We start from the raw sequence: 21,941 nt of genomic DNA, 5'->3' as shown, positions 1-21,941 counted from the left end.
GACTCTCTCAGTGCCATTATTGTTTGTCTACTCTTACACCTTCTTTGATACTGTTCTGTAGTTAGAATTATTTTTCTGTAAAGTGAATTACACTGCACTTACTAACATCGAATTTAATGTCCCTCTTATACCTAGTAACGTTTTCCATCATTATTAGATTTGAGTACTCCAGTTAAAACTTCGGACCTCTCAGTTACCCTCTTTTCCAGATCACTTATTATGCTGAACAACATAAATTCATGGGGGAATTCACTTAAAGCTTTTTTCAGTGTGAAAAATAACCACTTGTTTTCTGTCTTTTGCTGCCTTTAATCTACATAAAGGAATATTCCTTTTTTATTTTTCTAGGGAATTCATAAAGCTTTTCAGAAATCTAAATAGAATACAGCATCAAGATGACCCAGTCTCTGTTAGCTCCTGGAGTTCTTTCAAGAGCTCTAGTAGTTTTGTGAAGCATTAATTCTCTCTATCTATTACTTCTGGTTTTCATTATGGTCTATATCAGCTACGCAAAAACCAGTATTTCCCTGGATTCTTCTTTGAGTCCTTCTCAAAAAAATCTCATTTGGTACTTCCTTTTCTCTGGTACTGAAACTAACCAAAGCCTTTGATTATTTGCTGTAATTACTTGGTCAGCAATTGCATTTTGAGTTTGTTTATAGATTTTATTATAAGAAAGCAAGTGAGTACAAATATAGGTTATGCAAGTCTTGTAGGAAAGATACTTGTATTTTATTAAACCAAAGGATTTATTTGGAAAAAAAATCATAAGTTATCGTTTTTCTCTACCTGTCTTGCCTCATTTACCCTTTCCAAAAATTGAGGCTACAGAAATCCTACCTTTATAGCATGGATGGATTTGCAGAAGGCTTAAGTTCTCTTCTGAATTTTTAAATGATTCTTTTAAACAGCTCTTTTGTTGCTGCAGACATTTGGCACTTTAAATGGCTTTTTGGGCTTATTGTTGTCTCTTTATTTTGTTGTTGCTGTTTCAACTTGTACTGGGTCTTGTTTATTATTTAGGATTAAATTATAGTTTATGATTTTTTTTTCTTGCATGTACTTTCATAAAATAACTCCAAGAAGCAATTATTTGCAGTGACTAATCCGTACCTACATCAATACTGGGAAATAGATGTCATAAGGATAGAAGACATGGAACAATCATGGAACCTCCGCATACCCAAACTCTTTTCCCCAGTAGTAGGAGGGGACCTTTTCCACACTGTGTATTGGAAATTGTCCTTGACTTGCTCATTAATATGGATAGCAGACATATTAAACTGTTTGCTAACAACTGAGAGAAGCTTGTGATCACAGTCCAGAGCTCAAGCCTTTGTCTTATCCTGGTGTAGTCCTCCAGTGCAGACAAAATCTGTGTCACAGTGCACTATTATATTTACCTTGTCTAGCATGATTGTACTGTTCCATTGTTATTGATTGTCTGCCCTTCAAGCTCTCTGATTGTCTCTAGCACTTCACTCACCTCAATTTGGTCAGATGATTGATAGCACAGCACCAACGACATACGGCTCTTTTTATCATGGAATGAAATTGCACAGCCATTGAAATTCTGTATTACAACACATCCTGTTTGTCACCATATGTTCTTTAGCATTAATGTGTAAAAAGAAACAACTTGTCTTGTATGAAATCTGTTTTCCTTTATTAATGTTCCAGTGAACATCTTCCTATCATTAAACTTTCGTTTTAAAACAAATATGGGCATTCCCCAGTGCTTCTGCCATTTAATCTACTTTAAAATTGAGGTATTTTAATGGAAATATTTGGACATTTGACTTGATCTGGTTGCCTATTTCGATGTGCGCTCATTACTTGGAGTATTAGTTGCTTTTCTTTGTTTTGTTTTGCTTGTTTTTCAGTACCTTCTATTTTATTGATTTTTTCTTTTTTTAAGTCATAGGTTTTCTATGATTTCAGACTACACAGATATATCACTCTGAACAATTTACTTTCCACACTTGGCATGTTTTCCTTGGTTTTCAGTTTAAAATTATCTCGTAGCACTTTTAATCTTAAATGTCACCTGCACCGATTCTATTTTGATTAGGTAGAACCATCTTATATAAACTCTATCTACCTCAAAAAATTTGCCCGATACTAGTAAATATAATCTCCTTTTCTGTGCAAGTTTAATCAATCATGCACTGAACCTCTGCTGTCTGACACAGTGTACTTGACAAGGACCATTTTGAAAAATGCTTCTATGTAGGACTGCTTTTTTAGTTTCTTGGTTTAAGCTTTCTTTCAGGACCTCTCCAGCTGATCCTCTGTTATTCTTGTTCATATGGTTAATTACCACTGAGTGTTTCTCTTCACTGAGTATGAGGATGTCTGAATTCCTCATGCTATGTGCCATGTTTTCAACTGTATGTGCTTTTTATAGTAAAATGTTTGTTCGTGTTTGTAACTTTTTCCGATCCTGCTTAATTTTGTTGGAAATGAGGGACATCTTTTTCTTTTTCTCCTAAAGGGAGGCCATCTTACTTAGGATACTCAGCTACTTTTGAACCACGTGATACCTGTTGGGTAACTCTCAGTGAGCACTCATAGCTGTCAGGATGTCCTTCTTGAAAGTGATCTTGTCCTGCAGGTGTAGATCAGATCCTCAGATTAGATCCATTCTGCTCTCCAGGGGTATCTAGCTGCTGCCCTGTCTGTGATATAGCATGCTGGACAGAGCTTCCATTGAGTGCAAGGAAGGCTATGAATGACCTACACAGATATGACAAGACTCACACTGTGCCTAAAGGATCATCTGGCTTCATCCTCATGTTCTGTCTTGGAGGTGAAAGTCCTTGACTTGTCTATCCTTTCAACTGAAGTATAATTCATTTTTGGGTTAAAAAATACTGTCTGACTAGTAAATGGATTTTTGGTGTCATATCAGTTTATGACTTTGGGTTTTCTAAAAGAATGAATTTAAGCCTTTCTGGTCAAGGATCCCATCCCAAGTGGAACTTAGTAGTAGTCTTGTATATGTTGCCATTGAATTTGTGGCTGTCTGCTCACTGTTTTATACATCCATGAAGATTGCTTTTACTGTGGCTCTGTTTGCAGAGCAGAGGAAATTTGGGATTTAAGACTCATCCCTCCTACCTGGTCTTTTTAGAAGATTTGTCTTCAACATCTATCCTAACCTGTTATTCAAGATTGTTAGTGGATTTCACTGTAGGTAGAAAATTAATATGCTATCACTGATCTATGCACATTCCATGCAAGTTCAAGTCACTCTAGCAGCCTTACTGAAGAGATGTGTTAGTTCCAACCACAGGAACTTCATGCTCAACTTTACCAACCATTGTTCTATTGCAGAAGCGCTGCATCTGAAAGGAGACCCTTCATGCTTAGGATACTAAGATCTCATTTGACTTAAATTAAGTGAGAGGCTACGATTCTGTGATTCTGTGGTTCTGTAATGGAATATTGCTTGGAGACACACACGTTGTGAAAGTGCTTAGCAAACATGAAAAGGAGAAAAAGCAATTATGAATGATTGAAGTATAAAGAAACATAGTCCATGGTTATTCACTAGCAGTCTTTTCTCCTTTAAAGGCTCTGCAAATAAGTAGAATGATTTCTGTCCATTAAGAGTAAAAAAAGGATAAACTTACATCTTTTTCTCATCTGTGAAAGGAGTGTGAAGAGAAAGACAGTGCAGATGTGACCTTCAGCAACTGCAAAGACAAGTCTCCAGTCTCAAGTTTGTGTGCACGTAGCGTGCAGTATCAGCTTTTGCAGCATGTCCTGAAAATTACTGCCAACCAGATTCTTCTTCCTTTCTTTGGCTTACGCTGATTTTCTTCTAGTTATCTTTTTTAAAAAATATATACTTCCCCAGCCACTGATTCATAAAAAAAAATTGTGGACAATTCTGATTTGCCTGAATTTGCCTGAACTCTGTTACTTTCAATGGACGAAGGTAAGGTACTTTCAATGGATGAAGTCCCCAACTCTCCCCTTCCAGAGACTGCACAGTCTAGGTAAGAGAAAGCTGTAAGAAACTTCACATCCTCCCACTCTGCTAGTTGCCCCCACTTCCCACCACTATTCCTCCTAAGATTAAAAAGACCTAAATACATGTAAAATTACATTGTCTCCATCTCAGTGCATTTTCTTCACTTCTACTGATGTAATGTGATATTATTCAAATTAAAGTCTGACTTGAATTTTAATCCCTTAACTGTGGTTTTCTTATAAACAGAATTAGCACTTCTGATGCTACTATTTGTACAGAGACAGCGTTATGGGAGTCAGGTTGCATCTCTAAGAAGACATTCACAACGCAAACTAATGTTTTATTTAATGACTATTTGAATTTTCCTTTCAGAAAACATTGCATACAAGGAGGATGGTGAGTTAAAGGGGAGATTTTGAGTACAACTCAGCAGAAGAGAGAACAAATTACACATCTTTTGCTGAAAGATTAGTCTCTTTTCTTGAGAAGTGTTTAAGCAGAACACTGAAAAGGACTTCCTTCCCTCTTCTTCAAAATTGTATGACATCTGATCAGGCACTCAGCTGTTGAACTTATGCTGTAAGCTGGAAGGTTAAAGATAGTGAGTCACACATCTGTCTCTTTGCTAAAGACAGTAACAGTATAACCAAAGAGGAAAGAAAATACAGGCTTATGTGAAAGGGTAAGACTGTAGGTGTCCCACCAGCAGTTTTATTTGCACCAACTCCCTGTGAGTGATAAATAAGAAAGTCAGATATCCACTTCCTCTCTGAAGCACCTGTCTTGAAGATCACTCAGCATTCCTTTAAGGCAAGTGGGAGGAAGGAACTGGCAATGAACATTCTCCCTTCAAACAAACAAGGGCTTAAAAGCCCTATGAATCAGGGCTTTTTGTAATGGGAAGAACAGGGACGATATCTCTCAGCTTGCCAGAACTATATTATTGTAAGGAGGAGTGGTAAGAAAGATAAGGAAGTGCTTCCTTTTGAACAGGTTCATTATTCAGTGGAACAGAGGGTGTACTTTGTGTGGATTGGGAGGGTGAATCAGCGTGGATAATTAATTCCTTCTCATAAAATAGGGTTTATTCCTTACTCTCAAGGTGAAAGAAAGTGGTCAAAAACCTTGTCATTAGTTCCAAAAAGCAAGTTTTGATGTTGTCCTCTAGTGAAGCAGTAGAAATTTTTCTTCTTAATAAGCACCTCCATATCAAAATATGTTGAACAGTGTTGATGAAAAGGTAGCCTGGGGCCAAGAGAAGGCCCAAGGCTTACCTACCAAACTTCATGAGTTTTGCTTCCAGCTATAGCAGATGGCAAAGAAGGATGTACAGTAGCTGTAGAGCATAAAGGAAAAACAGTCAATGATGCAGGGAGTTGTTGCCTGACAAATCATGCTTGTGTATAAAGACGTGAAGATGACAGAGTTAATCATTCTTCTGGCTCTACGCACGATTTAGGGAAATGGAACAATTAAAAGTGAATTTCAGGCTACTTTATTTATTTCCTTCTTTCTTTTCTATTGTTGTTCTTCTTTTATCAGGGCATTTCTCCATCCTACTTTCATCTTAGTGACAGAAAGAGAACATGCACACATGTATAGTTACCAGGGCTATACCAAGGGCTCCAGATGTACATTAATGGCAAGGCTGTGAACTGTATTTAGGTATGACCTCAAACATTATGGGCCAGACAACATTCAGTCTGCTAGTATTTTTATTTAAACTGAGTAGCCATGAAGTTTCACATCTAACTAGGCCTGACTATTGCCTGTATGAGTGGTGACTTTGCCTATTAAATATCTTTTTGGTCTATATAAGAAAAATACTTTTCCAGCCTGTCAATTTTCCCCAATAATAAGTGTCTCTTTGTTATGTTTATTGACTTGTCCTATTTTCTCATGATAGTCTCCTTTTCTTTAGGTTATGGCTGCACCATAAGAAACAGGGAGCTGAGAACCAATTGATAACACAACTGGCAGAGCAGAGGCTACAGCACCTGTATGAAGTGAAGAAATTACTCATTAATTACTCCAAGTGTTATAGGTCCCAAGATTGTATTAAACAAAAGGTAATGAAATAATAGGTATGCTTATACCCATGCTTGTCTGCCCAGCTTCTTGCCTGCTGGAGTTCCATGGAGCACTGCAACTCTGCAGTTCAGGAAAAGAAACAGAGGTACAACCTCAGAGCTTAGATCACACTGAGTGTCAGGGAATGGAAAAGAAAGGATGTTTTTCTCATTTTAATCAAAGGCACAAAGACCAATGAGGTTTAAAAACATCAAGCATAAGACTTCATACTCATCTTTTGAATTAGAATGCTTCAATACATTTAGAAAACAAATTTTACTGTAATGAAACAATTCTAGCTTTTCTTCAGAGCTTGTAGATCAGATTCTTTTTTTTTTTGCATAAACACCTTGATGTAGACCAATAATCAAAAAGTTGAGGCTTCCTAAGACTTGCAATTAAATTCTGATAAATTGTAACATAACTACAGTCAGGCCTACTCAGAGCTGCAGCTGCCATTGGAGACTCCTTGCCTCTGAGTTTCTATGCAAAGGGCCACAATTTATTTGTGAAATCTCGACAGTATGAGTTGTACTACAGAGAGGGTGTTCCCAGCAAAGGCCATAGCCCTGTTCCTCTCTCCTCTCTCTCTGCTTTATCCAGCACAGGAGCAGAGTTTGGGTTCCTTTTACTGCTACTTGTTTCCTACTACTAGTTTCATGCCCAATTTGTCTTTATTTTCTCCTGTCAGATGACCACAACTGTCTTGCAACATGCAGAGTGCTCAGAGGCACATGCATTCTTGAATGTGGCTGAACTCTAACTATAGCCATGCAAAGTAAATGCCTGGCTAGTGTTCTGTGAAGAGTCTGAAAGGGCTTGGCTGCTGAACCTGGGAGATGGAGATGGGCAATAGGACAGTGGCCTGGGCTTCAGCTAGTGCAGCATGCAGTGTGCAAATGGCATGCAAATCCAGCGTGCAAATCCAACGTGCAGATGCAACTGTTATGTTCTGGCTCGGGAGAAAGTTGAATCACTACAGGATAAGGAAAAATAGTATGCACAGCATGATGATCGAGGACACATTAATTATTTTGCTTGAGTGCAGAAGGGTGTGCTACATGAGATATGACATTGTTAACAGCTAGTTAGTATGGCATAAAAGGCTTCTTCTCTGCCCTTATGCTGGTAAGAGCATAGCTACTTGGAAACAATTTCTTGAAAACAAGCCGTGAGAAAGTCACAAGTTGTACATGTTTGTCTCACTGGGTTTCCTCTCAGAGATACTGGGTTGTGTCTGTCACTATCTTTTCACTACTTCTGCTTCCTTTCAAGAAAACGCAGAGCCTGTGAACTGGAGAGTATAAGGGAGAGGAAGGGACAGAGAAAGAGGAAATAATAGAAGAAGGAGAAAAATAGATAGCAGAAGCAGGAGATGGAGGGCTGAACATTAGATAGATTGAAGAGTGTTAAGAAAACATGTGAAATGAGAATGGAAAGAAGTTGTCTTGTTTTTAGCTTTGAGAAAGAGCTATTGGACTTAGTCACAATCTGACATGACAGCTGATGAAGTCAATGGACAATAAAATAAAAACTCAATGGAGTACAGAGTCACATTCAGAATTTGAGCAGTTCTACGTTTTGGGGGAGAGTGTGTCACTGTGCAGTTTTTTGAGAACCCAGTGGAGCTCCTGGAGGTTTGTGCAGTGGTCCCTTGAGCACTGGATGAGATAGGGCTGCAGTGCTGAGTGAGGCACGCCTGGTGGATCATGTCTGCCTGCATGCATCTGTAGGTTCTGGTGATGTTCTTCACAGTCTGGAGCCAGGGAGAGTTGCAGAACTAGGTGAAAATAGTAGGTTCGTGTTAGTGCCCCTGGAGATGAACATGCTGTAGAAAATTTTCCAAGAACTGGGAAAACACCCTGAGCGTTAGTAGAATTTACATGCATAAACTTGCACTCGTCAGTCTTGCTTCTCATGTGTTTCACTCACACAGAGTAATCCTTTTAATGTTTCGTATGTAAAAAGGCACTCTAATTCTTTCCTCATAGCAGCTTTTATCTCCTTGTGAGAATATGTTGTTGTTCAGGCATGTCAAACCTGCAGCCTGCATGCGGCCCAGCACAGCTGGGCCTGGTGCCTGACCCTGGGCATGGTACCATCACTCAGCACTAATGGAACACTTAATGCTGTTTGGACTGAAAACAGTGCATGGGGAGGGTGCAGAGTAGTGCTGGCTCAAATTATGGCAAATAATTGTATGCCACCAATATTCTATCACATTTTGTTGCTGTGTGACAGATGGCAGCAGAGTGGCAGTCTGACAAAATGGGCGTCTGACATAGAAGTGTGTATGGAGCAAAGGCGTGTCACTGAATTCCTCCACGTGGAAAAAATGGCACTCATTGATGCTTGCTGAATGTTTATGGAGAGCAAACAGTGAGGTGCTGGAACAGACTGCCCAGAGAGGCTGTGGATGTCCTGTCCTTAATGGTGTTCAAGGCCCGGTTGGATGGGACCCTGAGTAGCCTGGTCTAGTATTTGATATGGGGGTTAGCGGCCTTCTCTATGGCAGGGGGGTTGGAGATTCATGATCCTTGAGGTCCCTTCCAACACAGGCCATTCTATGATGCGAGCACAGTAAGGTGGTGGGTGCTGTGTTTCAGCAGTGGTGGCAGTAATGGTGGGTCACCTCTGCAGATATGAATAGTTACAAGCACAGCATGCAGGCTCTTGTTCATTGCTGGTGAAAATACGTAGCTAATGGTGGTGACTACGTTACAAGAAAGTGTTTTATGGTTGAGAATTTGCTTTATTAGTGTTATCACACTCTTTGTATATGTTGTAGTTTCCATGGAAAATATTAGGAGGCATTACTTTTGGAGCAACCTTCATAGCTGTGGTTCAAGTGGATTTATCTTTATTCAATGTGGCCCAGGCAAGTCAGAAGGTTGGACACCCATGCTGTTGTTCCTTCTATTGATGGCATTATGCCTATTTCTTCTTTTTGAAAAGATCATGACAGCACAGTATGACCAAACACATCCCTGGGAATGGAGCCAACAAGAACACTTTCTTCCATGTAGGAAAGGAGAGAGCAAAAAGTAGTGTGTACTTTGTACAGTCTAATCTTTGGCTTTCTATTCTCCATATCTCTCTCTCAGCCATTTCCCGATCTCATCTGTAAGGCCATGCAAATCTTGTGATCCAAATAAATGATATCCCAGTAGGTGGATATCACCAAAACAGGCATGGTGTGATGCATACTTCAAATTTTATGAAAATAGTGGCTGAGTTCCTCTGGAGTTGACTTTTGCGTGTCTGTTTCTCACTAGCAGAATTCTGCAGCCTTATCTATCTGCATGTCTCCCCTGAACTGCTGGATTTGTATTTTGATCTCACATCTGTGACGTCTCTATCTCCTTAAGGCAATGTTGCTAATCTCCATTCCACAGACAGAGATCGTGCTATTTTTGCCTCTGTGTATTATCTTCTACTTACGCTAATTGACTTCCACCTGATCTCTGGCTCCCTGCAGTCTAAATCAGTGATGCATAACTCTAGGGAAGAAGGGTCTTGACAAAGATTAACTTCTCAGTTACTTCTCCAGTCCCAATACCTTTAGCTTTCCACCCCTATCTTCGCAATCAGCCTGACCCCTTACCTTGAAGATCCTTCTGTCCCAATTCATCCCTTGCTCTAAAGAGGAGCTTTGCTTCCTATTTCAAACCCAGCTTTCCATGCATAAGTGCTCTCTGTTCTTCATCACGTGGTTGTGAGAATTTAGATGTGAAGGAAAAGTTTTCTGGAGGAAAAGAATGTATTTTGTAGCCATGAAAGTGTTGTTGCTTTGTGTTTTGTTCCTTTGTGGCTTGAATTGAAAAAAAACAGATCTCATCTTGTTTTGACAGGAGATTGAGGGCTGAAATGTGAAGAGGACCTGCTGTTGGAGCAAGGACAAAAAAGGGAAAAGCTGGTAGATAATGTTAGAACAAATTGAAGGGGTACGAAGGTGCCAGGAATTTATTCACACTGACAGTTTTTAAGCCTGTGTCAATCTATAAAAGATGGCCTGTAGCAATGTTACTGCTGTGTTTAGATAGGGAAGCAGCATGGCCCTTCAGATGAGAATACCAAGGTTGCTGGGACAGAAATATCTTTGAAAAGATCACTTATGAAGCACAGGTTGATAAACTGCTAAAACTATAAAATGCATTGACCAACCAGGATGGAAATCTTGGCTGAATTCCTCCTAGCCTCTCTGAGCATAACCTCCCTCTCAGATAAACATGCATATTCCTTTACCTCTCTCTCACTCAGAAATGACACACTCTCAGCTCATTCAAGCAAAAACTGACTTTGATAGTGGAAACTGTACACAGAACTGCAGAAGATCCAACCACTGTGAGTGATTAGTAATAGTTCCAAATTGTTCATACAGCCTCAAGTTTGTGCCAGGTCTTCAAAGGTGGAGGGGTGACCACAGTGCTCTGTTAGAGGCTGCAGAACAGTCAGGGGGAAGCTGGCATAAATAAATTGACTCTTGTGTTTTGTGGTTATATGCTTCTTAAGAGAGAGAGCAGCTCTTTTCAGTGTACACTTTTGTAAGTCATGTGAAAGACAGATTGGTTATGTTAATTATTTCTTTGAAATCTTACTGTGCCTTCCGAACACCCTGATATAGCTGTAGATGTCCCTGTTTATTGCAGAGGAGTTGGGCCAGATGACCTTCAAGAGTCCCTTCCAACTCAAATGATTCTAGAATTTTCTTTTTATCAAGTTTCACACTCAGTATATGTAAGATTCCTGAGACAAGGCCCTTTATTTTGAACTGCAACTGCAAAGTATCACTGAAAGCTCTAGAGCTGCATAAATGCTGATGCTAGCAGTCACATTGCCTGAGTCTATACTGCTAAATAAATCAGGGCCAAGATGTAGTATCAAGCACTGCCTTGTAACTGCTCATACTGCTTTTCGTTGTCAGCACTCTCTGGCTATGGTTTGGCCTCTGCCAACTAATGCTCTCCAGGGTGACATCCTGGTACAATTTGAGAGATAGCACAGTCACTGTTCCCAGTGGGCAACATGGACATCATTGTAGCAGGTTTGGCTTTCTCTAGTGTCCTTCAGCAGAATTCTAGTAATTTTGCACCCAGGTCATGCAACACACAGCCTCGCTCTCATACTATGAGTACAGCTGTAAGACAGTGCTCACATTGTGCTGCATGCATCACTTTGAGGAAAGCAAGCACAAAAACTTCACTTTATGGGACAAGTGGATTTGATTGGATAAAGAAGAAGGACTTTAAACTAAAAGAGGGGAGATTTAAGTTAGATGTTAGGAGGAAATTATTTACTCAGACGGTGGTGAGGCACTGGCAAAGGCTGCCCAGAGAGCTGTGGGCACCCTGTCCCTGGAGGTGTTCAAGGCCAGGTTTGACGGGGCCCTGGGCTTCTCGATCTGGTGGGTAGGCAGCCCTACCCAGGGCAGGGGGTGGGACTGCGTAGGCTTTGAGGTCCTCTCCAGTAAAGCCTTTCTATGATTCTATGACTCTAGTCTGTGTTTTAGACTGTAGAGAAACCATGGGAGACCTGTCAGGCAAGCAAGGCTATACAGTGTGACATGCCCATTTAGCATGAGGTCCAAAGAATGGTCCCTGGCTCTATTTTGCTTACAATAAAAGCACAACCTTTCTCAAAAAGCTAATTTGTACTTGCACATCTTGGCATAGAGTTGGAGTTGGCAGTAGATGCGTGGCGCCTTGCTGTTGCATAGAAAAGGCTGAGGCTTGCATCTTCTGAGGAAAATACGAGAAATGTGGCCAAAGATTCATTCTGGCTTCCTGGAAGACTGTGCACCCCCTTACAGGAGCTCTTGTTTGTATGCAGAAATCACCTTAGAGAGCTGTCAATTAGGCAGCTGTCAATAGCAGCTATGCCCTTTGCTTTTCACTTAAACAGGATGATTAAGAACAGTTCAGCAGAGTTCCCTGGAGCTAAGGCAGAGACAGTGAAGATTCCCTATTCTACGCTGATTCTACAGATCTCTCGTCAGACATCAGAAGTGCCACTTAAAACCTCACTTTTGTCAGCTGTACTTGCCTGCCCATAGAATCAGAGCGCAGCACAGTGCTGCCTATTGGCCAGGCTTCCATGCATGAGCGCTGCTGATGCAAGTATGGCTTCTTAGACAGCAATCCCTTGCTTGGCTTCCAGTGCTCCATACTTGTACAGCCCAGTGGTGTCCTTCCAGCCTGGAAGTGGACCCAGCAGGAAACAAGGAGAAATTGCTGTCCATTCAGCCTACTCCTTTCTTCAGTATATGTATTTGGTAAAAAGGAGAAGGCCATAATTCTCATATACCTGCATTTATATAAGCTTGCTTCGCATGCCACTGATAGATATGATTGGCAGGGGAAAAAGCCCGATTTAGCTAGGGCTTCTTTCTAAAAATAGGTAATCAATTTCAGCTCACGCATCTCAGGTTATAGGAAAAGAAAATGATTTTGCTTGGGCACATAATAAGCTTGGATAATCAGTTTTCCTGCATAAAAGCAATGAATCCAAGTGTTTAAAAGAAAAGGAATCTTATTAAAAGGGGTAAAATGGAAACTCAAAATGAACAGTGGAAGGTCTGTTTACTGAAGTCACCAACAGAACCTGAAAGCATCTTGGTAAAGTAACCCACTCCCACATTTTGCCGGGAGTTGAAAGAGTCCCTTGTTCCTGTGTAAGGAAATGTTGTTCCTAAACCTCTCTTTGTTGTTCTCAAATGCAGTGATTCCATCTCTGATGCACCTCCCCTATGACAACAGGCTGAGGGAGCTGGGCTTGTTCAGCCTGGAGAAATGAAGGCTGCGGGGTGACCTCATTGCAGCCTTTCAGTACCTAAAGGGAGCCTACAGACAGCAGGGGAATCAACTCTTTGAAAGGGTTGACAGCTGCAGGACAAGGGGAAAAGGTTTGAAGTTGAGGGAGGGGAGATTTAGGTTGGATGTCAGGGGGACATTCTTTACAGAGAGAGTGGTGAGGTGCTGGAACAGGCTGCCCAGAGAGGTTGTGGGTGCCCTGTCCCTGGAAGCGTTCCAGGCCAGATTGGATGGGACCCTGGGCAGCCTGGTCTAGTATTAAATGGGGAGGTTGGTGGTCCTGCATGTGTCAGGGGGGTTGGAGCTTGATGATCCTTGAGGTCCCTTCCAACCCTGTCCATTCTGTGATTCTGTGATTCTGTGATGCAGAGCCACTGCTGTAGCAGCTCTAGCCCAAGAAACCTTGGTTCACAGTCCTCACACTTCCTCCTCAACCTTTCAGATCCTCGGGGGAGGAGTCACTGGCAAGCAAAATCCAAAGATAACCCTCAGAAAATAAAAGAAAAAAAAATACATTTCTTCCTCCATAGTTCCTTTGTTCTATGAGTATCATCAACACAGGTAATTCCTAATGCTCAAAATATTATTCTCTCCTAGTGAGTAATGGTGTTTTAAATACCTTCCAACAGAAGACACAAGTGCATTTCAGTCACAGTGTCTAAGACTGAAATCCACTGAAGTCAATTCACTTGCATTCTCTTTGTTGAGATCTCCAGCCACTTTGGGAAGCTCCGGATTTCTCTTTTATCTTATTACAGGTAGGATTAGCAGTAAGTACTCCATTCCTTTAGGAATATCGGGTTTATGTCAGGAGAGATGTAGCTCTGAATTTAAGTTTTATTTCAGTGCAAGCTTCACAGTATGGTGAACTTATAGCAGGGTGAAGACTTTGAAAAGAGCCCTTGCACTGACTTCTTACAGTTGTTACTATTTCTTTAGTGAGCCATTCTAAATCACTTGCAGTGGAGATATTGGAGACTGGAATCATTCAGCATAGGACAGGATAGGTAGAAGTCAGAGGGTTGAATGATAAAATATTGGCTGGAGAACAGAAAGTCTTTCTTAACAGTGATATCCTTCAGAATCACTTGTTTCTCAATTACAGGGATGCATAAACCTAGACTAGGAAATATCATTTACTTCAGGAAAAACTAGAAGGTAGGAGAATTATAGAATCATAGATGAATTGGAAGGAACCTTTAAAAGGTCATCTGCTCCAACTCCCCTGCAATGAATACAGACACATACAGATAGATCGAGGTGCACAGCCTCTCCAGCCTGACCTCGGATGTCTCCAAGAATGGGGCATCTTCCAACTCTTTGGGCTGCCTGTCCCCGTGCTTCATTACAATTACTGTAAAAAACTTCTTCCTCATATCCAGTCTAAATCTCCTCTCTTTTAGTTTGAGACCATTTCCCCTTGTCCTATAAAGAACCTTGGACGTAATTGGTCTCTTCAATTTCAAATTGCTATAGTATGGTTATCTGTATTTCAAGCACATTAACTGTTTACAGATGTCTGAAACAGCACTTAAATAACTATTTTGGTAAACAGTTTAAGAAAGCTAGAGAATAATCCATTTTTTTTTGTAAGCTCTTGCCTGCAGATAAAACATTGGCTCACAGCTGCCACCCAATGATAAGACCTGGTAAAATCACTGAAATGCATTGCAAAGTGCTTAGTGAGACTGCACAGCAGAGACCAACTCATTTCTCACTGTATAAAAAAGGCAATGAAAAGCCATTTCCCTTTCCACTTCTTTTATGCTCCTCTTCCCCAACATCTGCATAGCCCACCACTCATTGCCTTACCTGTAATGAGGTCTTTTCCTTAAGAAATTTGTTTTGATAACTTGTTAATTTTGCTTTTCTTTCCCTTCTGTATTGATCTTCTACTGATCATCAAGTGGAATTGGTTCAAAGTATTGGCAGGTAAGGAAGCGAGTAAGAATGAATGCTTGAGAGGATATGAATGGGTAGAAGGGAGACTTTCAGCTGTGGTAAGAGCTTATTTCAGACCAATTCTTGCCTACTTGCATCTGACGTGCTATTTGGAGATACCAAAACTGGCTTAAAATATGCATGTTTGGGTGCCCAAAGCAATCCAGTCATCATGGAGTGCCACATAGTAGTGTTCCTAGCCAAGATTCTGGCTAAATTATTCTGTTCATCACTCAGAAACTTCAAGTACTCATTGATTTTGGGAGCTGAGCTGTCTCCTTGAAAGCCATCTCAGTTATCTCGTCAGCTTTTGATGTGTCACCCATTGCAAAGTGTTTGCCCCTGTCTCTCCTGTCATTTGGTGAAGCATGGAGATGAAGGGGAATTGACACATGGGTGTGTTCAGTTGGCATCAAACAGCTGCCACCCATTCAAGTCCACTGTACAATGTCAACTATTTTGTATCATTTAACTGCTTATAAATACAATATTTTATTTTATAGGAAGCATGCAGAATGACTTTGCTGCTCTTTGCTGCGGAAGGCAAACAACATGGTTTGTGACAGCATGTAATGATACAGCAAGACCTTCCAGTCTGCTTTCCTTCTTATCAAGTCTCTTCATTAGCCTTCCATGGGTAGCAAAGTGCATTTTCTCCAAGCTGTACAGTAATTCTGCAGTCTGTCTGCTCAGACATTAGGAAGAGAGCTGTAAAGTCTGTATGCTGATTCAGCCCACATGTTATGTCTTATGTGTGTATTAGTTAACCATACCCTGAACTGCCTACTTTCAGTATGCCAGACAATATTGGTATATTTCTGTTTATGTTTACTGGATTAGGACTTGCCCCATGCACTGTTTCAGAAGATGGTATTTATTATGGATACACATTGGTCATCAGTGACAGATGAACCCAGAACAGGGTGTTCCTTCAGAGCAGTGCAACGTATGATGCTATGAGGCCCCCCTTCAGTCCCCTCTGATCTGGGCTGAACAAACCAAGAGACCTCAGCTACCCCTCATGTGTCTTGCCTTCCAAACCATCTTTGTAGACCTCCTTTGGACACTCTCTAATACTTTTATATCCTTCTTATATTGGTGCCAAAAACTGCATGCAGTATTTGAGATAAGGCTGCACTGGTGCAGAGCAGTTCATCCTTCACTTTTATGGAGTCAGCATATTGTTACCTAATCCCCAACCAATGAAGGGTAGAGTAAAAATCCTAATTCTGCCCCCAAACAGGATGTATCACTTAGTGGAGTAGCAGTCTTTTAAAACTGTGAAAATTTGAGGCCAGAGGGGAAGACTCAGGACATCACTATTTCCAGACATGAATTGCTGCACCGAACTGATACACTTTATGGAACTGGAAGGACCAATCCTGCAGTAAGGACCAACAGGAATCCCCAAACACCCTATGCATCTGGCAGCATTCAAGCATCTTGATGATCTTAGGTTATTGTTCAGATACACTTTCTGAACTTCAGATTGTGCACACTGTGTGATAGATGCACACATGTCCGGTGATGATGCTTCTCCTTGGAGATTGGGAAAGGGCTAACATAGATGAGTACAGTTTATGAGTTTCAGTAGGGATCCATTCACACTGTGGATTCAGGGAGGGTGACATTCAAAAGCCCTGCTCACTTCCACCTGGACTTAATTCTCCCTATTGTCCTCTCATACCACTCAATGGGATTCCTGGCCCTGCATCATCGGTCCTACTCCATCTTAGGAGCTCCTTCTACTCTTTGAAAGGGAATCTACTTCACACCTAAGTCAGGCCCACTTTACCAGTGACCATCAAAGGTGTATATATATATTTGCATTTGCATTCAGATTTATCTTGCATTACTCTCTCAAAGACACTCTACCCAAGAGGGAAGGAGAGCAACAGAAACAAATCTGTAGCTGACAACTTTTAAGCAGTGGGTCGGTGCTATACGTGCAGGTTTATTAGATGGTTGAGGAAGAAGATCACGTAGTGAATGCAGTTCAGTACTTCATCTTCTAGGGCTTGGCTTTTTTCTTCCCATATTTATCCTCCAATGCTTTCTGCAGGTTAAGATTTAAGGCGTTTTTCTGATGCCACCTTCCTGTAAAGAAGAAAATAATGGTTCAGTTACAGCCTCCCTTCTACTGCTGTTATCCCTCAGGGATTTTTCTAGTTGCAGGAAATCCTCTCTTGTCTAAATGCCAATTTGTAGTCCCCATCTTTGCCCAGATTCATCCATTACCCCCTGACAGAGGCAGCACCCTTCTCAGGAATTCAGCAACGTACTTTTCCTGGCAGATTCCATACCTAGGTCATCAATCCTCCTTCCATGCCAGTTCCTGGGATCCCTGGTTGCCTTCTGAAGTACATCAGGGGTGTAGGAATCTTTCATTAAGCTTCTGCTTTCCAATGGGCCGCCTACAAGGAACAGCAAATGAGGAAATGTATGCAGATATCACCCTAATGCAGTCCTGGAATTGAAGCAGAGGAGCAACACCAGCAATTTCAAGGGCACAGGAAAAGTCATGTGTTGACTGCAATACCCTTGATCAGATGTGTGGCTTGTTGCTGAATAATAGTTTCATCATCACCCAGGAGGGAGCTTATGTTTGCCAGTATATCTGCTTTTCATTCTCAAGGATGAGACATGTTTAGAGGGCACAGCAAGGATATCACCTTTATTTGTATCCCAGTGCACTTTCTTTACTCAAGTGCCCACCTGATCTCCCTTTGAATCTCCTCAACCAAGTAAGTAGCTTTCTACTCAACATTACAGCTCCACAAAAAGCACTACTGCACCACTCCAGGCCTTCCTGAGCTCCTACTTTGCCATAATACTTAAAATTAGCTCCTAAGTGTGACTTCTCTGTTTACTGCCTCTTTACTTCTGGCCATTTCAGGAGCATTATTTTTATTCTCTCCTTCTCAGTTTTCTTTTTATTGTACCCTCTCCTTGATAATAATAATTTTGAGCTTCCTGGGAGATGTTCCTCCTTTCTATGTGACAAAGCCCAGGACAATGCAATCTCCAATACCTGACAGAGGTTTGAGAAGACATTTCAAAGGCCCATATCTCCAAATATCTTGAAGATAAGTAATGCTAGTATTGAAAATTGAGGTAATTTGAGACCAGAGACGACAGGGCGCATTGAATTCCAAATGGTGTTCATTTAGCACCGAACAGGGAGAACTGGGGTCATAAAACTGCTTCAATTTTCATGGCTTGGAAATTAAAGGGGAGAGGGGAAGAGAGGAGAGAAGTATGTAGAAAGGGAGGCTCTAGCTTTCATTTCTCGGGAAAGGAGTGACTGTGGTTATCAAAGAAGTAAGAGGTCAGACCTATGTCCAAACCAGTGCAGCTGCTCTGAGCCCAGGCACAACACAGACAGAACCAGCTTGAAGGTCAGGCATACGTACAAGCATCCCTTACCTTGGAAGATATTTGACCTCAGGTTGAAACCCAGCTCGTTGAAATCACCAAATGACTCCAGCTTTTTTTTTGTCTCCTCAGAGCGGTCACTGAGTCTTTTCTGTCCTATGACAAGTGCTGTCATGCACAGAGACCGCCGCTCCTGAAAACACAAATAGCAAGAAACAATCATCTTTCATCACTCCCTACATGCAAGAGACTCCTGGCGTTTCCATCCTTGCATAAGCTTTTGAGCTACAACAAATCCCTGGGACTTGACTCTGCCCTTGAGTTTCCTTCAGCAGTTTCTGTATGCACTGTAATTGCATGGGACATTTGGAAATGGTAAAATAGGTGCAAATCAGAAAGGGACAAGGGTGTTGGGCTCTGGACTGGGTCCAGGTGCCACCCTGTTTCACCCTGTGAGCTACTACTCTGCCTGCCTATGGGAACCTTATAAATGAAGGGGTGATGGAAAAACAAAATGAAAAAAAAAAAGGAGATGTGAAAGCTGTCTGTGGAACATGTCACTGTCCCTTACTGTGAAGCCCCAAACCATCCCTCTCTCTGTCTTCTAGAAACTGCTAATATTTCACTCTGTACCATAAAACATCCTTCAGTATGCCATAAAGGAGATGTAAAACATCTTTCCTCAATACCTCTTCATTGCTGTTAAGTTCATCTGCACAGGCAAATTTATTTTTGTTGTTGTCACAGGTCAAACTGTTTTTCTTCTCCAGAGGCATCTTCCACTCTGCTTTCATATCTGGTGCTATTGATAACAGGGACTCATTGGTCTCCTTGACTTTTTCACAGCTGGTTTTGGTGGTCTTCCACAGAGATCCAGACATTTTAGAACCTGGGGTTTGCTGCTGGCCTGCTACTAACAACTCTTTGCCATTGTGCATGGATTTGGTGTTCTCTGCCTCCATCTGCCCGGACAGATGGGAAACACTGTTCCTGCTTCTTGGCTCAAGCCTTGCCCTTGGGTCTTTGGTGGCAGAAGTATCTTCTCCTTCCTCTTCAAGTCTTCTTGAATGATGATTCTGCATGTGGGGAGTTTTGGCTTGGAGATTCTGTTTACTCTGTCTTTTATTCTGAATACCCTTTACCGAAGGAGATGCCTTAGATTTGATACATGTGGAGTTCTTCGTTGTTCCCCGAGCTGCTTGGCTCTTCGAGATCTTGCAGGAGACTGTGCTGGAAATCTTTTCAGATGTTCTTTGTCTGCTGGGACTTAAGCCTGCTGGAAGATACTCCTTTTTCCCTTCCTCAGGTTCCACTTAGAGACAAAAGGCATAGCTCAGTGAACTTGATACTGTCTGGACGATTGATAGGGGGTAACTTAAATGGAGCTGGAAAAAACCTGGCATGTCACTCTGTCATTGGCAGACAACAAAAGAATTAAAGTCTCAAGCAGAAATGAACAACAATAGATTTGTGTCAAATTTCATGCTGAACCAGAGGGTGCCTGAGGAGTCTTAAATGTTTTTGATACATGAACAGGCACAGAAATATGCAAGTAAAAGTCTTGTGGTCAGACATGCACACACAGGACTGTATTTTCTTACATGTAGGTGGCTTTCCCAACTGATGATCATTGCCACACTCATGAAGATCCATTTAGAGTCTGTCACTCATTGGTATTTGTTGATGAGTTTACTGAATAGCAGCAGCTTATTGCACAGGGAGATAGGGAGACAAGTTGGGGAAAACACACTGAGGGACTTTAACCCACCAGCTTCCTCAGGAAGGAGAGAGGGAATGACACACTGCATCACAAGTTGTACTGCAAAGCAAGCTCTGGAGGAGGGACAGCTTCATTGCCATCTTGCTTACCTGATGCATTGTTGGTAGGCACAGAATCACTTTGGGCCACATCAAGTCTGGGGGATGTTGGGACCTCTGTCATTGCCTTAGAAGAAAAACAAATGCTGTGTCAGATGCAGAGAAGGGAATTAAGGGGATGGTGGCCTTGCTCATCTGCTTGTCTTTTGGTGACATACTTTATTCTTAAGCAAATGGAGCGTAGCTGATTTCACTCAAGTGAACTCTGTGAGAGGTTAGAGCTGAAGCCATGCTCAACGATGGTGAACATGTTGTTTGTGAGTCTATCAGCAGTACAAAAGTGATCTGGATCAGACAGGGATATACGTCTGCATTTATCAAATGAGCTCAGGGTATGTCATATATGCTTAGCTTCTGCTCTGTTTTTTGGAATACAAACACCAGCTGAGGGGGCAGGAAGCCCACTGCTTCAAAGCTAGCTCATGGGAACAAACAGGGCTGATCTGAGCCAGCAACTTCTTCCACACTATACCAGTGCTTTGCAGCAGCATGGCTGGTACATTGGGATCGTGAAACTGGAGCCACTGTATAAGTCAGACTCCAAGTGTAAATGCTGCGTGCTGTGCAAATGTGGCAAGAGAAATCTTCCACAAAGAGAAAAATGCTTTGATACGCAAAGACTCACGTGGTGGCATCTGCTTCTTTTCTGTATTGCTTTTAAAGAAGAGCTAAACATTTAAACATGAGCAGGAATCTGTGTTTCTAAATAAACTGTATTAACTCCCACCTCTTAATTAAAACAAAATTGTGTCTGTTATTGTTACTATATTCAGTAGAAAGAACATTCCAGTTCACCATTGTAGAAATTCCTCCTCTCTCCATTTCAATGCCCCTCTTTCAATGAAGCAGAATTTCTGAGCACAGAGGCAATGTTCTAATTTCTCAAGCCCCATTCACTAATAACCTTCATTTTCCCAGTTCATGCTGGACAAAATGATGCTGACGTCCTGCAATTGCCCTTAGTTTCCTTACTTGTGATTGGATTTGACTTTATTGCTATTGTTTACTGTTCATTTTACTTTTGAGCCAGAAGGTCCAAAGTCAAAATATCATTCTGAGACTCCTAAATCTTAATATGAAGAAGGACTCTCAGATCATTTGGCTATCCTCCTAAATAACAGACACCACAGAACTATGTCTACTTCTTCCTTTGCTAAACCAATTATGTGAGGGACAATAAATGACATACCAGAAAAGACATTTATTGATCAAACATAAAAATTATTAAACTTGATACCTCCTTCTGAAATAGAAGAAAAAGAAGAGTGTTTCTATAGTCTTTGACTTCCTTTACATCGAGACATGGAGGAAATACAGATGTAAAATCAACAGGCCATTCTCATCCACTCAACAGATGTGATCAAGCACGGTCTTATATGCCTTCTGCATCTGGCTGCGCCTCCAAAATATGAGGATATTTAATTGACTTTCCAGACCTGAGAAGTTCCATAGATGTTACAATGTAGTGGAATCATTTCTACCCTTCTTTCTTTTTTTTTTTCCCCAATATAGAAAAGATTGAAGATTTAACTAGGGGCAAAGCCCCTTCCATAATTACCTCTCTCACCTGGTCCATGGCCCCTGATGTGGTGCCACAGTGATTCTTACAAGCAGGCAGGTCCTGATGGGTATGGAGGTGGTCTGAAGGTTGAAAGGTGGGAACAGTTGCTAGGGAACAACCCTCCCTCTATCTATGAGCTGTAGTCACCATGGGAACCAGAAGAAACATGGCAGAGATGAGCAGCATTCTGATCAAAAAACAAAACCAAAAACAAGCAAAAAAAAAAAAAACCACCAAAAACAACATAGGAAAGAGAATAAAAGACTCATGTCTGTGTCCATAAGTCTTCATCACATGCATAGGATTTCTTGGAGAAAGAAATCCCTCA

The 21,941-nt window shown here is 41.3% G+C and overlaps 1 protein-coding gene across 4 annotated transcripts; it reads right to left on the bottom strand.

The window, feature by feature from the left end:
• Positions 1-15,768: 15,768 nt before the first annotated feature.
• CIMIP4 (ciliary microtubule inner protein 4) lies at positions 15,769-21,870 on the bottom strand. 4 transcript variants are annotated; one of them, XM_085226962.1, is made up of 7 exons: positions 21,611-21,870; positions 21,290-21,488; positions 20,044-20,119; positions 18,864-19,486; positions 18,226-18,367; positions 17,103-17,213; positions 15,769-16,896 (listed from the first exon to the last, which is right to left on the bottom strand). In XM_085226962.1, the coding sequence occupies exons 3-7, from the start codon at positions 20,114-20,116 to the stop codon at positions 16,811-16,813; spliced, it is 1,035 nt and encodes a 344-aa protein (XP_085083088.1). In that variant the 5' UTR covers positions 20,117-20,119; positions 21,290-21,488; positions 21,611-21,870; the 3' UTR covers positions 15,769-16,810. The 4 variants fall into 4 exon arrangements, with proteins under 4 accessions (XP_085083088.1, XP_085083093.1, XP_085083082.1 ...); XM_085226967.1 differs by having other exon boundaries at positions 21,290-21,451; XM_085226956.1 differs by having other exon boundaries at positions 21,290-21,870.
• Positions 21,871-21,941: the final 71 nt, after the last annotated feature.

Source organism: Meleagris gallopavo, chromosome 1 (genome assembly GCF_905368555.1).
Source record: "Meleagris gallopavo chromosome 1, MGAL_WU_HG_1.1, whole genome shotgun sequence".
Classification (NCBI taxonomy): Eukaryota; Metazoa; Chordata; class Aves; order Galliformes; family Phasianidae; genus Meleagris; species Meleagris gallopavo.
The sequence above is the reverse complement of the archived record's forward strand: the minus strand, read 5'-3'. Positions and strand labels throughout refer to the sequence as shown.

What these genes read in the sequence shown, in the direction of transcription:
- CIMIP4 (XM_010711534.4), bottom strand. An exon ending in GCCTACCAACAATGCATCAG is followed by an intron (nt 19,487 to 20,043) that starts GTAAGCAAGATG and finishes TTTGTCTCTAAG; the next exon opens with TGGAACCTGAGGAAGGGAAA. An exon ending in GAGGTCAAATATCTTCCAAG is followed by an intron (nt 17,214 to 18,225) that starts GTAAGGGATGCT and finishes TGTTCCTTGTAG; the next exon opens with GCGGCCCATTGGAAAGCAGA.